This window comes from Lissotriton vulgaris, chromosome 4_1, assembly GCF_964263255.1.
Source record: "Lissotriton vulgaris chromosome 4_1, aLisVul1.2, whole genome shotgun sequence".
NCBI classification, from domain to species: Eukaryota; Metazoa; Chordata; class Amphibia; order Caudata; family Salamandridae; genus Lissotriton; species Lissotriton vulgaris.
In genome coordinates this window covers 549174567-549189511 of record NC_141691.1, presented here as the reverse complement: position 1 = coordinate 549189511, position 14945 = coordinate 549174567, and the positions used below count along the sequence as shown (strand labels likewise).

General features: G+C 46.4%; 1 protein-coding gene across 1 annotated transcript in view; it reads left to right on the top strand.

The window, feature by feature from the left end:
* Nucleotides 1-14945, top strand: part of CRTAP (cartilage associated protein) — a 166475-nt gene that overhangs the window by 128551 nt on the left and 22979 nt on the right. Inside the window, exons 5-6 of the mRNA XM_086964686.1 lie at nt 234-379; nt 735-818. Of these exons, the coding sequence (XP_086820812.1) occupies nt 234-379; nt 735-818 (230 nt within the window). The remainder of the gene's footprint in view (nt 1-233; nt 380-734; nt 819-14945) is intronic.

Sequence of the window (14945 nt, the reverse complement as noted above, 5' to 3'; positions counted from 1 at the left end):
AATGCGTTGTAACAGGTGCATACCACAGAAAACCAGACCAAACACAAGGTGCAGAGCTGCGCAATTTTTTGTAAAGTTTCACACATGTAACCATCCCATACATCTTATATTAGATGGATGGGATAATCCATGAATTGATGTAGCAGTACTTTTCGATGTGATATTAACTTGAAATAAGAGTTTACTCTTTTTTTTTTTATTCTCCTTTCTCTGCATGCCTTTTATCCACTCAGTGAATGACCTGAAGAACGCCGCCCCCTGCGTGGCCAGCTATCTGCTCTTCGACCAGGAAGACCAAGTGATGAAACAGAACCTGGTCTATTACCAGTACCATAGAGATAAATGGGGACTAACAGACGAGGATTTTCTGCCGAGGGCGGTAAGTGAAGTACTGTGTAATGCTTTTGTTTATGTAACATTGTATATACATACTTATCTATATTCAATGTTTATAGAAAGTCTACATTCTTTCAGCTTGTTGCGTTCGTGCCTTGGAGTTTCAGGCATTTAAGAGAGGGCTTTTCCTCCTACACACCATCCCCACTACACACCACACAATCCGCACACTTTTAAGGGAGAAAGATTTTGTGTTGCAGTTGAGTATACGTTTAAATTTCAATCCAAAAATTATACTTTTAGAAGTCTGTGTCCGAAGGTTAGTCTGTATGTTTATATGTCATTTAATCTTTGCGCCGCTCATGTGTACATATGTGTGCATTTCTTTTGTTTTCTAGGATGCAGTTCTTTACTATAACATCACCACCCAGCAGAAGGAACTGTATGAGTTTTCAAAGCAGAACCTCACGGATGACGATGAGGTAGGTTTTGAATCCGCTGGAGCTGGGCATGTAATCATGGCTTCTTATTATTGATGCAATCGTAGGGCAGAAGTGTAGCTGGAAGGGTTCCTAACATGGGCTGATCACATACTATGTATGGCCCATCTTTTGCTGGGCCATACATAGTGTGTGATCAGCCTATGTTATGAACCCTTCCAGCCACAGTTGTTTCCCAGTTTGGCCAGTAGTGCACATTTCAGCTGTTGTTCCTCCGAGTATCTCGCGGATACCCGGTAAGCTGCTCGGAACCATGATTATCTGCAGATTCAACCCCCTGCATCCAATTGTGGTTATTTTAGCCTACAAAGTTCACTAAGGAGTCAGATCATATGGTGCATGCACGTGGTCTTGGGTGTGGCATCTGTATAGTAAGACCCCTTTGTTACTTCTGAACATGCAAACTGGACCAGGCGGAATTACACCTCCATCAAAGAAAAGTTAGTTACTTGACCAATAGGAAGCCCTTCCCAGAATAGTGACCTTAAATGGTATGAGCAGCTAAAACGATCATGCAGTCTGGTGGGAGCGAGCTCCTAAAGCGAAAGTTAGTTTACTAGTCAGATGTTTCCTAGACGAGCCATACTAAATATGGTTGTGTGATGGAACCACACATGCCAATTCCACACAGTCTTAACCACTCCAGTCTTAACCACGTATATGCCTTTACCATGCATGCAGTTAAAACGAAATGTGTCGCTAAAATATGTATGGCATGGACATATGCATGGTTAAAACTTAAAACCCTTGCATCTCACTCTAATCCCTAAAACGCCCCCAGGGCAAAAATTTAATCTGAACACAGCCCCCCCCCTCTCCCCCCACCCCCCACGCCCTGAACCCTGCAACTTAAAGAACTAATCCAATCCCTGGCCCCTGCACTTGGTCCTAAAACTGCCAGAGGCCCAAACAATACCCCTTCCTCCTCGCCCTGAGACCTAAAACTACCCCCTCCCTCCTGAAAACCAACACTTCCCTGTCGCCCCAGCCCTAAAAAATACCCTGACCCCTCTATCCCTAAAAAACCTCCTCTGAACCCCACTGCGTTAAAAACTACGCCCCACGCCCCTATAACCCGGCCTCACCCCCACTTACCTCACTGCGTCCTCTCGCGATGCTTCCTCTTCCTGGGCCTGCACATTCCACAATTCTAGACCGTGCATTTGCCTTAACAACGCACATGGCAAGCGTGGTAGCGCTCGCGTTGTTCGGGCACGCGTTGCTGAGGCTGCGGTATTCTGTCCTTTTCTTACTAAATATCCTGTGGGTGTTTAATCAGGAGCCATGTAGGCCACAGAGTGATGATGTATTTGGATTGTATTATATCCTGAATCAACATTTACTAGCCCTTGCACGTCATACAGTTGCCATCCTGCCATGGTATGACTTCAGAGCTGAAGACCAGGCGTGTTAATGAGCGTAAAGGCCAGTAATCTAAGGGTAATGCCGCACGTTCAATAATAATGTCAGAAAACTCTTATTCTGAGTAGGAAGGGTGAGGTAAACTGTTCCACTGTGTATTTAAAAAGCGAACAGCTGTGTTGTTCTGAATAATGCTGGTTTGTAGTTGTGTGCTGTGACCGAAGTACATGATCCAGGTGAGAAATGTAGCAGCAACGCTGGGATTCACACTGCGGCTGGCTGATGTAGTGCCATCACATCATTGAAAGCAGCAGAACACATGAATTTAATGCCAGTTAATATCCTCTTATTGGACGAGCAGTTTAATCCCAGTGGTTCCCAAACTATTTCAACCTACGACTCCCTTGCCTTATTGACCGTTGGCTGCGGCTCCCCAATATGTTACTTTCTTTGGGCGATGGGTGGATGTAAACCCAGCCTTCCATTTTTTCTCCCTGAAAATAATTGGGATGAAGCCGACAAAGGTATTATAATGGTTGATGTGGGGCTCACTCTTGGGAACCAAATGTGGGGAGATGGGCGAGGGATGAAAAAACATATTCTCATTGGCACCTTTTGCATGATCGCTAGGTGTAAGAGTGCAGCTGCTGCATGAGAGAGGGCTCCCCAGCGCTGTGAATTATTATTTTTCAAGGTGCGTTATGTGTAAAAGCAGGTTGTCTGCAAATGTTTTGTTTCGCTTTGATTGCCACAGGAAATTTTATTTTCTTCTTAAGCAGCGCTTAATTTGTGCTACTGGTTTCCGGTGCTCAGCACCGGCACTTAATTTATAGGGCGGGAACTATGCATTTTTTCTACTCACTCCAGCAAGCTCAGCATCACCCCGGTGCCAGCTGCTGCATGTGTTCCAGTACTGGCTCCCAGTCGGATGACGGTTACTAGGAGCAGGTGGGGGATTCCATCAGACTGGTGGCTGCGCTAGACTGCCTGCTGGCACCGAGAGGCCTGGCTGCATGAACGCGCCAGCGTATGGCCTCCTCGTGCAATTGAAGTGTGCCCCTTCTGCTTCCCATTGTCTGCACAGGGCCTAGTTTTACCTGTCTGAGGAGATATGAGGTGCCGCTTATAACCCCACAGTCCTCCACTCCGCAGTGTACAGTCTTGGTTCCTCTCACAACGGATATCCACTCTAGTTTTCACAAGTTCACATTCATATTTCACAGGCTTCTCTTGCAGAAGTTAACAAATGTGCATTCCTGTCGCCTGCCTCGGTGATAGAATACAAATGGGCACAAAACAGTAATGGTAGTGTGTGTGAGCTGGGCGCAAATTGTGTCTGCTTAGATATTGCAGCTTTCAGCTTTTAAGTGTTGGTGATAGCTCCCAGTACATTTACAATGGTAAAATCAAGGGCGCCACTAATGCCGTTTTTGAGCACCAGGACTTAATGTTTTACACATTAAACACTGTTCTTAAGTAACACCTCTAACCTAATTCCTGGCAGTCCTGTCTACCAACTTGCTGACCTTGTGTGCCCCACGTAGGCCCCATCCTCCTCCCGTGAATGGCTCTGCCTGAACTCCTAATCACGCTGGTGCAGTGCTTACACGTTTTTGTCTGGAATTTCTTAACTTTCTTCTGAACTCCAAATTCCCAGCTCCTGAATTGCATTATTGAAAGAATAAACAAAACTGCCACAAACACAAATCAGTGTCTGAAGCATCCTTCCCTTCACCGCAAGTATTACTATTATTGTGTTTCAGTCAGTGGTTCCCAAACTGTTTGCGATGCCCTGGCTACTTTTGATGGCGCACAGATTGAGAACCACCATCGCCTGTTACTAAATGTGCTAATAATTGCCAAAATGCGTTGGCTGGCACCTTGAGACTGGGTACACACTTCTTAAGCCATTATTGGGTAATCTGTAGCTACACATTTCAGGCCCTTTCATTTCTGGAAAAAATGCGAGGATGGCACATTGCCTCGCGGGTAGCAGTTGAATACCGATTTGTATTAATTTATTGCTCCCGACTTCTGGATATCACATAATCACCAACTTCACTGTGGCTTACCCATTCAGACAGGAACAAATTACACACACATCGCCCTTTCTTCTTCTACACATAAATCCATATATTGGCGCCATGTTTCATCTCTGGTGCCGTGTCACTTCCCCATCTAGGGTCAATATGACTTTACTAGCTGGTGGTTTTGCGCTTCATTGCATTCCGTTCCAATGAACCGTACGCAAGAAATTTGGGGGAAATGTTTACTCTCTATGCGTATTAAACAAAAAGTATTACCTTGTGTTCGAGTCGATTAAGCCTTTCTCCTGGTGTCTCTGCGCAGGGCGGTTTGGACATTTTGCCACCAAGCCTTCCTTTCAGTGGCGTCACTAGGGTTGGTGTCACCCCATCACGACTTACCGCATGGACCTCCTCCGCTCCGAGCCTGCCAGTGGACACAGTTGGCAAATAACGGGACCATATAGAATCCTTAGTAACGTTTGTAAATTTAATTTGTCACACCCCTATTTGATGGGATAGCGAAGTCTATAATCATTGCTCATGAGGAGGGGGCAACCCTGCTAGCCCAGAGGAGACGGCTTCCCCCTCATTTCATGGCGAACCTGGCGGTTTAACCAGATTTAACTGGTGGATGCGTTTCTGCCAGGCAGCTCTCCACCATGGTGGAGTCGTGTGACAATGACACCGTAGTTGAGCCTCCCACCCAGGCTTGGACATCAGGGGGAGCTGCTCCTACAAGCTATTCTAAATAAAGGCCTCAGTTCAATAGCACATAAATGCCCAATAAAGGACAGACAAATGTAGCCCCTGCCCCCCTTCCTGTACTGTGATGGGAGTGACAGAAGTAAATGGTCTGAAAAATGATAGCGCCACAGATTCACCTCTTGTGTCGTCTTCACATTTCAAATTACAGATGGCTGCCAGTGCCAGGTCCCATGATAGTGAATTTTACAGCACATTTTTCATTACATATTAAAATTGTATCAACTTTCAAAGCACAGCAAATAGTAGATGATGACCTTAAAGAACATCAGGTTACCCACCCAGTTATATGTACTCATAGACATTCTTTCAGAGAGCACCAAAAATAGACACAAGTAGTGAATCAGAGAAAGAACAAAGTAAAAGTGAGACCAGCCCCCACATGGTGTGTAGCGAGCAAGCGCAGTGAGCAACCACTACTAGGGGGAGTATTGGGGGTTGAACTTCTCCCCTCCCAAGAAAATTTGGGAGACAGAAAGGTCAAAAACAAAGCATTTTTCAACACATATTAGATTGATTTAAGGTTATAATGAGTTATTGACAGTAAAATGTATTCAGAAAGTGGCCGTGGGATATGCTTCTAATAGCAGATTGTCCCCAAATACGATAAAATGTGGAAGCACAAGCCATTTCTCTCCGAGCCATGGAGTTTCTGTCATCATTCAGCACTTCTCCCTTGTTCAAACATGAATGGCTAAATATGCTAGTTTGCAAAAGTTTTCTAAATAATAATGACTCATCCATATTTGCCTCATGATGCAAGATCTGCAGCATGATGCGACCATTTCAAATAATAAACTGTTTGTAGCTCAAACGTATCAAAAGTTAAGAAAAAATGTGACTTGTGTTGCTGCGGAGTAGATGGCATAGCTCAATGTTCTATGCTAGGATTTTAACGTATAAACTGCAAGTAACAAAAGGATCGCTCTGACAAAAGCGGTAGCCCACCACCCACTGGCCTATTTCATGATTATGTGCACTTTGTGATCTGCATGGCACATGTTCTTTGCAGCAGGTACATTAACCCTCTGAGCTACCTTTCCATGAGTCAAATCTTCCATTAGACAAAATTCCGATCTCTCTCTAGGAAGAACATTAAACACCAGAGTCATCATGACATTTTTGTTGTTACCGAAAATTGCTAGAGGGCAGGGAGAAGGCACTGGTTATTAAGGCTGGCTGAACTTGGTTCCCCAGTTCCAAATTCAGCAGCTCCTCTGCCCATAGTGCCACATCCTCTCCCCTACTTAACACCATACTGCAGTGCCCCACTGAGAAAAACTCAGACTGCCTTCAACTACAACCCAATTGTTGCCACTGCGCTACAAACACCTGGATGCGGCTCAATTACGCACTAGGCAAGAAGAGCAATATGTGGCCTACAAAAAAAAAGTGACAGCATCCTGGAAAAAGCAAACAATCAAAGGGAATGCAAAATGTTGCAAACCATGTGAAATGTAAGCAGGAACAACATGATTACCTTAACGCTTTTACACTCAGTGTTCAGAAATGAGTGCTTTTGCCTGAAAAGTTAAGGACATGACTCGGAGCCCTGAATGGACCCATTTCAATGGCCATTGCTTATATCCTAACAAAACGTAAGCAGTATCTATGGTAAAAAAGACAACATCTCTAGATGCAGAGCAGCAGTACAAATTTTGTTCTTGAATCCTCACATTGCAGTACCTCCAGGATTGGTGCACTAGTTCCAAGCCCAGGGAAAACAATGCCAAGACAACAAAAATAGCGCTTCACTAGCAAACTCTGTAAAAGTGGCGCTAAATGTATTTGGGTGTGAATAAAGTCATTCTTGCCAGTTTGATACCACTAGTCTGTCTTACTTTATTTAGTTAATTATTTTTCATATTTTTTAACTTTTATTCCCGATGCTGCATTTTGGAATTAAATGTCAGAAAAATACGACATTGATTTCCAGCAAGAACTACAACCCATTAAAGGCAGTGGGCAAAAAGAAAGTAAAATAGCCGCTCCAGGGACAGTCCAGAATCACCAAAGGAACTATGTAGAAAGCTGACATCGATCTCGCTGCTCACCTCACAAGTCACAACCCATTTCAGACCAAAGAAATCCTCTTTCACATAGCCCTCCCATGGTGGGGGTTCGGGACGGCCGGGGGCAGATGGTCTGTATGAAAAAGGCATAATGGAAGTCTGTGCAGCGCACCTGCAGAGGGTTTACACGTGCTGCGTGACAGAGCTCAGTTGGGGGTGTGCGTAGTCGTACCTGACTGATTTGCAGAAGGCCTCTTTATTGAGATAAGAGAGAGAAAGTTTGGACGCTCACATAACCAGAGAATAAATAGTGTTAGTGATAAGGGCATTGAATATAGTTAAGGCCCCAAGAGGGGATGGCCTGCCGGCTGAAATTTACCAACCCAGGGTGTGGGAATGGCAGACTGCTTGCTAGAGATTCACAATGAAGGATACGGAGGGGGAGTCCTCCAGCCTCTGTAAGGTTGCCGCTCATTGTTATGTTGCACAAACCAGTTAAGAATGATTCAGAGGTGACATTCGATCATCCCACTGTTGATGCCCAATGTCAATGTAAAAATTCTTAGTAAAATATTGGCATCTTGACTGCTACAGCGCTTGCCACAGTTGGTACACGAAGACCGGTCCGGAGAAACTCACTGACTCACCTGTCCTGCTGCTAGACGGGAGGGGGGGGGGGGGTCTACGTCGGTCACGGTCATGGTGGCGGCCAGCGCCAAGCTCCATGCGCTGTAGGCAGGGGAATAAAATTAAATTATGGTGGACCCCAACCCAACCGGTGGTCAACACGTGTCGCCTCACCTCTGATCCTCCTGCTGCTTGCCAGTCACGCGCACTTAGGGCCCAATGCGCATGCAGATTGAGAATCAATCAGAGAAGAAGAATGACATCATCCACGATCCACGGTGTATCTTCCACTTTCAAATTAGGAGCCCCCGAAGACCCCCGTGTGAGACGATTGCATCTCGCACTGTATGTAACTTGCCAGTGGTGTTATTTTTGTATGCTCTATTTCTTTGTGGATTACCGGCAGTAGCAACAAAGCCTGTGATTTGTGTGGGCTGGGCTTCTGGGGATTTGTTTAGAAGTTGAGGGTGAAGTGTGTAAATGTGCCCCTTGCGGTTTGAAGCTTTGTGCATGTATGGGGTTACTAGCGTGGATGTACACGTGTATCCTTCTCAGTGGAACAAGGAAGTAAATTAACAGATGGGATGTGGTACGGCTTTTGAAGTGGTTGCCTTATTCGTGGAGGTTCTAAAGAGCTCTTGTTGAAGGATCTCTTCAGTTCTGCGAGACAGATTTTGGCAATTAGTTGTTATAAATCTATGTATGTACTTTCCTGTAAGCTCTCGATACAGTTGCTGGGTTCACTGTAAATACATCTCTGAGCATCCATTGGCCATAAAGCCTGTGGATCACAATAAAGCTGTATAATAATATCGAGGAACAGCTCTTCCAAAGCACCTATTCAACTGCAAGTTCCCAAAGCACACACCTGTCGAATCTCAGATTCTACCAGGGCAATGTCCTTTTATTTACTGGACCTCACACACGAAACCACTGCAGATCTACAAAATAATCATTACAACCGGCAGCAACAGCAGAGGTTGGCTCACTGCCAGTACCCCAAGTGTCTGGCTCTGTTTGACACGGAGAAGCGTGGCTCAGTGGTTAGAGGCGGCAGACCCGGAAGCTGAGATCGACCGTGGACCAGGGTTCGATTCCCCGCCTCGGCGGGTCTCGGGCTCAAAATTCCACGGACTCGACAATTCTCGCTCTGGTGCCTACTCAACTCACGGGGTCACACTCTGCGACTCTGGGCAATAGCTTGCTTAATCTCCACTACGGCCCCTCGCGGCGGGATGCCTGGCTTTCACCTTGTGGACACCCTGCCGTGGTTTCTCACAGGGGGAATACCAGGACGGGTTCCCTAAGCAAGCGCCGGGACGCTTACGGGCAGCTGTGCGCTTTACAAGTCCAGCACATTTACATTTACATTTACATTTGACAACACACAAGCAGTGCTTAATTTGTAAAAAAAATAAGTGCCAAGGCTCAATCAGGAGACCACTGCTGCTTGCACCACACATTGGCCCTGCCATGCTGGCCAGTGACAGTACAAACGCACAGTAGTAACTGCTACCGAACAAGGGTGGTGAAGTGGGGGGTGGGTGGGTTGAATGAAAAGGATAAACAAATAAAACACTTCTGTGGCTACGGCCGGCTGCCGACTCTCCTCCGTTCTCTTCTTCTACTTGTCTTCTTCCTGTTTGCTGTACCGCAAGCAGGAAGCACCCGGGCTCCCAGACTCCCCTAAGCCAATCAGACCACTGCAGTGCACCGTTGTGATTGGTCTGAGTGCCATGGTTTGGCGCTCAGGCAGGGGCTGGGAGCCAGGCCATGTCCTCCATCCAGGCTGTAATGCAGCCAGGGTGGAGAACATGCCAAGTGCCGTTATGACGGCTGGCCAAACTGTCATGCCACTTGGAAAGTACCACCACTCCACCCTCTGCTGTGCTCTGGCGCCACAGAGCTCAGCCCTGCCCGCAGGAAACCACTGAGCCACTGCAGTAGGAAAAAATAAAATGATAACGTTGCTTTATTAGCATTTTATTTTAATTGTTTTCACTGCTCGGAGAACAGTCGGGAGACGTTCCTCCGCCTTAGTGGAAGAGCCCCCTGCAAACACAGCTACTAACCATCACACTCTTACGAGTGTGACAATTCATAGTATTCCAGGCCCCCAAAGCTATAAGAAAGGCTTGAGGGGGAGGTATTAGTCATTGAAAATGTCTATTGACCAAATAAACAGCTGTTTTGCTCATCCCTAAATTAGCCAGACAGTGCCACCATGTGGCCGACCATCATAAGACCAGGTGCTGGCAATTAGGTGCTGGTGCATAGCATCTAATTAAGCACTGCACGCAGTGACAAGGCCATTATTAAGTCAAAACTCAGCAGAGTTGCATCTGCCCATTCCCATTAAGATCCCTCTGCATCCTCTGGCAGCCCTGCCCACACCATGCCCTATGGGTGTGTAATGCATTAGTCCCCACATCATCATCATAATAATAATAATAATAATAATCCACATTTGTAAAGCGCACAATCACCCACCAGGGTCTCTAGGCGCTGGGGGCCGTCGGGAGCATTAAGCAAGCTATTGCCCAAAGTCTCATGGTGCTGGGGTAATCCGGTGCCGGGGATCGAACCGTGATCCCCAGCTTCTGGAGTTAGTCGCCCTAGCCGCAGCGCCACACCTCTCCCACTCAGAGTCAATCATAGAATCTTGGCCTTGATGCTACTCACAACATGAAAGAGATATAATTTTTGTAAGGAAAACAATGGAAAACTTGCAAAGGGATCCATGCCATCCACCCAAAACTATTTCACACCAACGGGACATGGGTAGATGCATTTATATGAAGGTTAACAATAGATTCATGATGTGCTTTGAATCCAGTGGGCGGTGAAAGACCCTGTGAAGAAAGAACAACTGTCTGTAGTCAATAAAAAATAAGTTCTCATTAATGAATTGAAAAAGGTTTAAGAAACTTGGAGACCAAACAGCTGGTAAGAAATGTATGTATTTGGGGTCTTTTTGTAACACCGGATGCCAGGTCATGGCCACCTCAGAATATGTTTGCATACACAGGTGAATACTCTTAATTGCCTCATTTAGAGGAGGTGTATGACGTCTTATTGTCTGTTTTTATAATTGAAAAGGCAACATGTGCAACTTTCAGCAGGGCATCAAGAAGATAGTATAAATGAGGGCTGTTTGGGGAAAGTAGGGGTGGGTCCTGCAGACACTAGCTGTGGGTTGCTCACAGCTAGTGTCCAAACTGGCATTACTTTCACTGCATCAACATCCCGCTCAGAGTACAGCCTGCCCATCACACATCTACCACAGATCCACCACCACCATCGCACCCGAACTGCAACGCACCATCAAAACCACTTTCAAGACCGGCACCTTTCCCGACGACTGGAAACACGCAGAAGTCAGGCCCCTGCTCAAAAAGCCCTCAGCAGACCAATCGGACTTTAAGGGACTACGGGCCCATTCCGCTCCTCCTTTTTGCGATGAAAGTCACGGAGAAGACCGTCGACGCAGAACTAACTAGGTTCATTGAAGACAACGCCATCCTCGACCCTTCCCAGTCTGGGTTCTCAGCAATCACAGCACCAAGACCACCCTCCTCACCTCCACAGATGGCATCCGCACCCTCCTCGACCAAGGCCACACCACAGCCCTGATTCTACTCGAACTGTCAGCAGCATTGCACAGTCTCCCACTCACACTCACAGCCAGACTACACAACACCGGCATACAAGGAACCGCCCTTGACTGGATCTGATCGTTCCGCACCAGCAGAAGCCAAAGGATCGGACTGCCACCCTTCCTCTCTGAAACCATGGAAATCAACTGCAGAGTCCCACAGGGATCTTTGCTCAGCCCAACCCTCTTCAACATCTACATGGCCCCCTCGCCGCCATCGTCCCTCAGCACGGCCCTAACATAGTATTCTATGCATACGACACCCAGCTCCTCTCCTCCCTCACCAAGGACCCTGCCACCACCAGACTCTGCTTCCAGGAAGGAATGCAGGACATTGCATCCTGGATGAGTAACAGCTGCCTAAAGCTCAACTCGGAGAAGGCAGAAGTCTTTGTCATCGGAACCACCTCTTCGGCATGGAACAACTCATGGTGGCCCACCGCTCTCGGCACTACCCAGACCCCACAGACCACGCTAGAAACCTTAGCATCATACTAGACCCCTCCCTTTCCATGAAACGACAGGTTAACGCTGTCGCCTCAGCTGCTTAAACACCCTCCACATCCTCTGTAATACCTTCAAATGGGTCCCCCCTCGGGTCAAGGAAGACAGTCACCCACACACTCATCACTAGCAGGTTGGACTACAGAAGCACCCTCTACACCAGCATAAACTAGTATCTACTCCGCCAGCTCCAGACGATACGGAACCATGCCGCCAGACTAGTCCTCGGTATCCCTCGACACAGGCACATCAGCCAACACCTACGAAAGCTCCACTGGCTACCCGTCGAGAAGAGTCACCTACAAGATACTCATCCAAGCCTACAAATGCCTACACAATACCGGACCCCAATACCTAAACAACAGAATCACCCTCCACGTACCCAAAAGAAACCTCCGATCCGCCCACCTCGTCCACGCCGAAACTCCTAGCTTCCACAGAGCCAAAGCAGAGGGAGGATCCTTCTTCCACATCGCAGCCAAGACCTGGAACGAGCTCCCGAATGACATCAGATGCACCCCGTCCCAGAACACCTTCAGGAAGGCTGCTGAACCCTCCCCCGTGCCTTGAGACCCACGTGGGTGAGTGGCACGCTCACAATTCCCTGATTGATTGATTGAACAGGAGTAGCTCCCTCGCAGGCCCTAACCAGCTCCCCACTACCCTAACGTTCCAGTCTTCCTCCCTACCCTGGTCCTATGCAAAGCGAGAGCCTAATGGCTTCCGATCAGCAACTCCTAGCCGGCTCTGTCGCATCTGGAGGGAGCTAGGGGGCAGGGACACCTCCTGCTGTGACAGAAGGAGCAGTCCGTTGTCACTCTGCCTCTGACAATGAGCCGCCCTGAATAATCATGATTATTATATGTATGCAAAGGCTGTAATAACAGCCTTTTATGTTGTGCACTTACAGTGGAGACAGGGATGGCCCTGGCTGAATGGACTGCTTAGTCCACCCAAAAAACGGTCCTTCAACTGGCCTCCGCAACAGGCCCATCGGCCCATGTCCGATTGCCTGCCTTGCCAATCCGAGCCTAATTGTGATTCCTCAGTATGCATGCCAGCCTGGCTGCTTGATCACTGCGCTGAACCAGCAATTCCACCCTGGATTCACTGAAAGCAGGCAGAAGCTTCCAGACATCGATTGTGCATGTGGAACAGACCTTTTGTTAACCTGTTCTGGTCTCTAGTCACATTCATAGAACCATGGTCATCGTAAGCTAACTACAGGTGTGTGAAATGCATTTAAATTGCTTTTGCCTAAATACGCAAAATTCCCTTAAACGTATGCAATTGCAAATCTGTCATTTTTTTGCAGAGATTTTTTTTTAATTTTGTTTTTTACGCATTACTGCATTTCGTGGTAGAAAACTGGGGGGGAAAAATAATATCAGCGAAAGTAGCTGCTCGTTTCCCGGTTGCTGCATTGTTCTGCACTTCCATGCTATTATTTTGCCAAAAATAGATGTGAAATTATGCAACCTTGTGTAATGGTATAATTTTTAGGAATTTCGTGCAACAAGAATTTATACATTTTACGTCAGTGTAATCTAATTTGAACCTGGGCCTAAAGACAGCGAAATTGTGACTGTTTTTGTTTAAGGAACTGTATCCGCAGAAAAGGTAAATATTAAAACCTTGCTTGGAATCAGTGAAGGACTGACCGTATGGGGAACTAGATGGACCCAGTTTTGATCGCTTTGCTGTGGTTAAGAAATGCTAATGACATCCACTTCAGTGCTGTTCCTGAAATCACTAAACTCTCTAAGCAAATAAAATAAAATAAAAAATACTCACACTCCCTAGAAAGAAAATATAATTGTGGCACTTGCAGAGAAAGCTGGCACATGCATCAGAAAACGCATGTTTGTATGAATCTTTGAGCAAAAATAAAGACAAGAATGTGGTTATAACTCTAAAACTGGTTCTAGAAAACGATTAGTGCAGAACAAAAAAGGAATGATTAATGCAGCCCTATGTTGTAATATGCAGTTTAATATCTATTATCAAAAGATTGATCAGTCCCCTCCTTTATTGTTCTCAATCGAGAGACTCAATATTTTACCCCTCTGGTACCCTGCAGATATTTGTTATGTTTTAATCTCGTTGTGCCCTGTGAAACAGAATCCCACAGAAGGTTTTAAGATGCTTACCTCATCCCACTGGGCTTGACCTGTACTAAACGATGGAAGAGTTCAGCATTTTTTGTTACTTTTTTAATGTTTTTTTTCTCTGCTTCTATATGTAGCATGGAAGTTGTTATAAAAAAAACAACAAAAACTAAGCACCCCCAGCAGCCATTGTGCTGACTTGAGCTTGTGAAATCTGCTGTCTCCAAGCTTGTAAGCAGTGCTTGAACCTCAGTCTGCCCTGGCCTATAACATATTTATATATATAGGTATTTGTCAGATATGATTGACCCCCCAGACCCCCAGCTTCCCTCATCAACATCCCGAATGCTTCCCTAACAACGGAACGTAAAAGAGAACCCCCGCACTAACTGCATGCTCATAAACTGCAGATGTGCCTAAAAAACATGCCACTGAGCTAGCAGAATCCACCCTGAGCCACAACATAGATATAGCCTTCATCACCGAGACCTGGCTCAACGACTCTTCTCCTCCTATCATGGACATGCTCACACCCCCAGGTTTCTCTATCATCAACAAAGATAGAAAAGACCGAAAAAGCGGAGGCCTTGCAATTATTCACAATAACAACCTGTCGGTGTCCGAAGTTGATACCTTCAACTACAACTCCTTTGAATGCCTAACCGCCAACATTAAAACCTCTAACAACAATCTATTACACTGCCACCTCCTGTACCACCCCCAGGCAACACCACCTCGTTCACGGAACACCTATCAGACCTGATCGCCCACTGCTCTCTCCGAGACCACAACAACCTAATTGTCGGAGACTTCAACCTCGACTGGAATGATAAAAACAGCGCTCCAGTACAAACCCTGAACGAGCTATTACACTCCAACAATCTTATCCTGCACTGCTCAAAAGAAACTCATAACAAAGGGGCAATCCTAGATGCCATCATCTCCCAACCTGATGCAATTACCATAGAACACATCCTTCCGGTCGACTGGTCAGATCACCACCTAATCCTATTCCACATCCCACAACCGATCATGTGTCAACCTCCCATCAA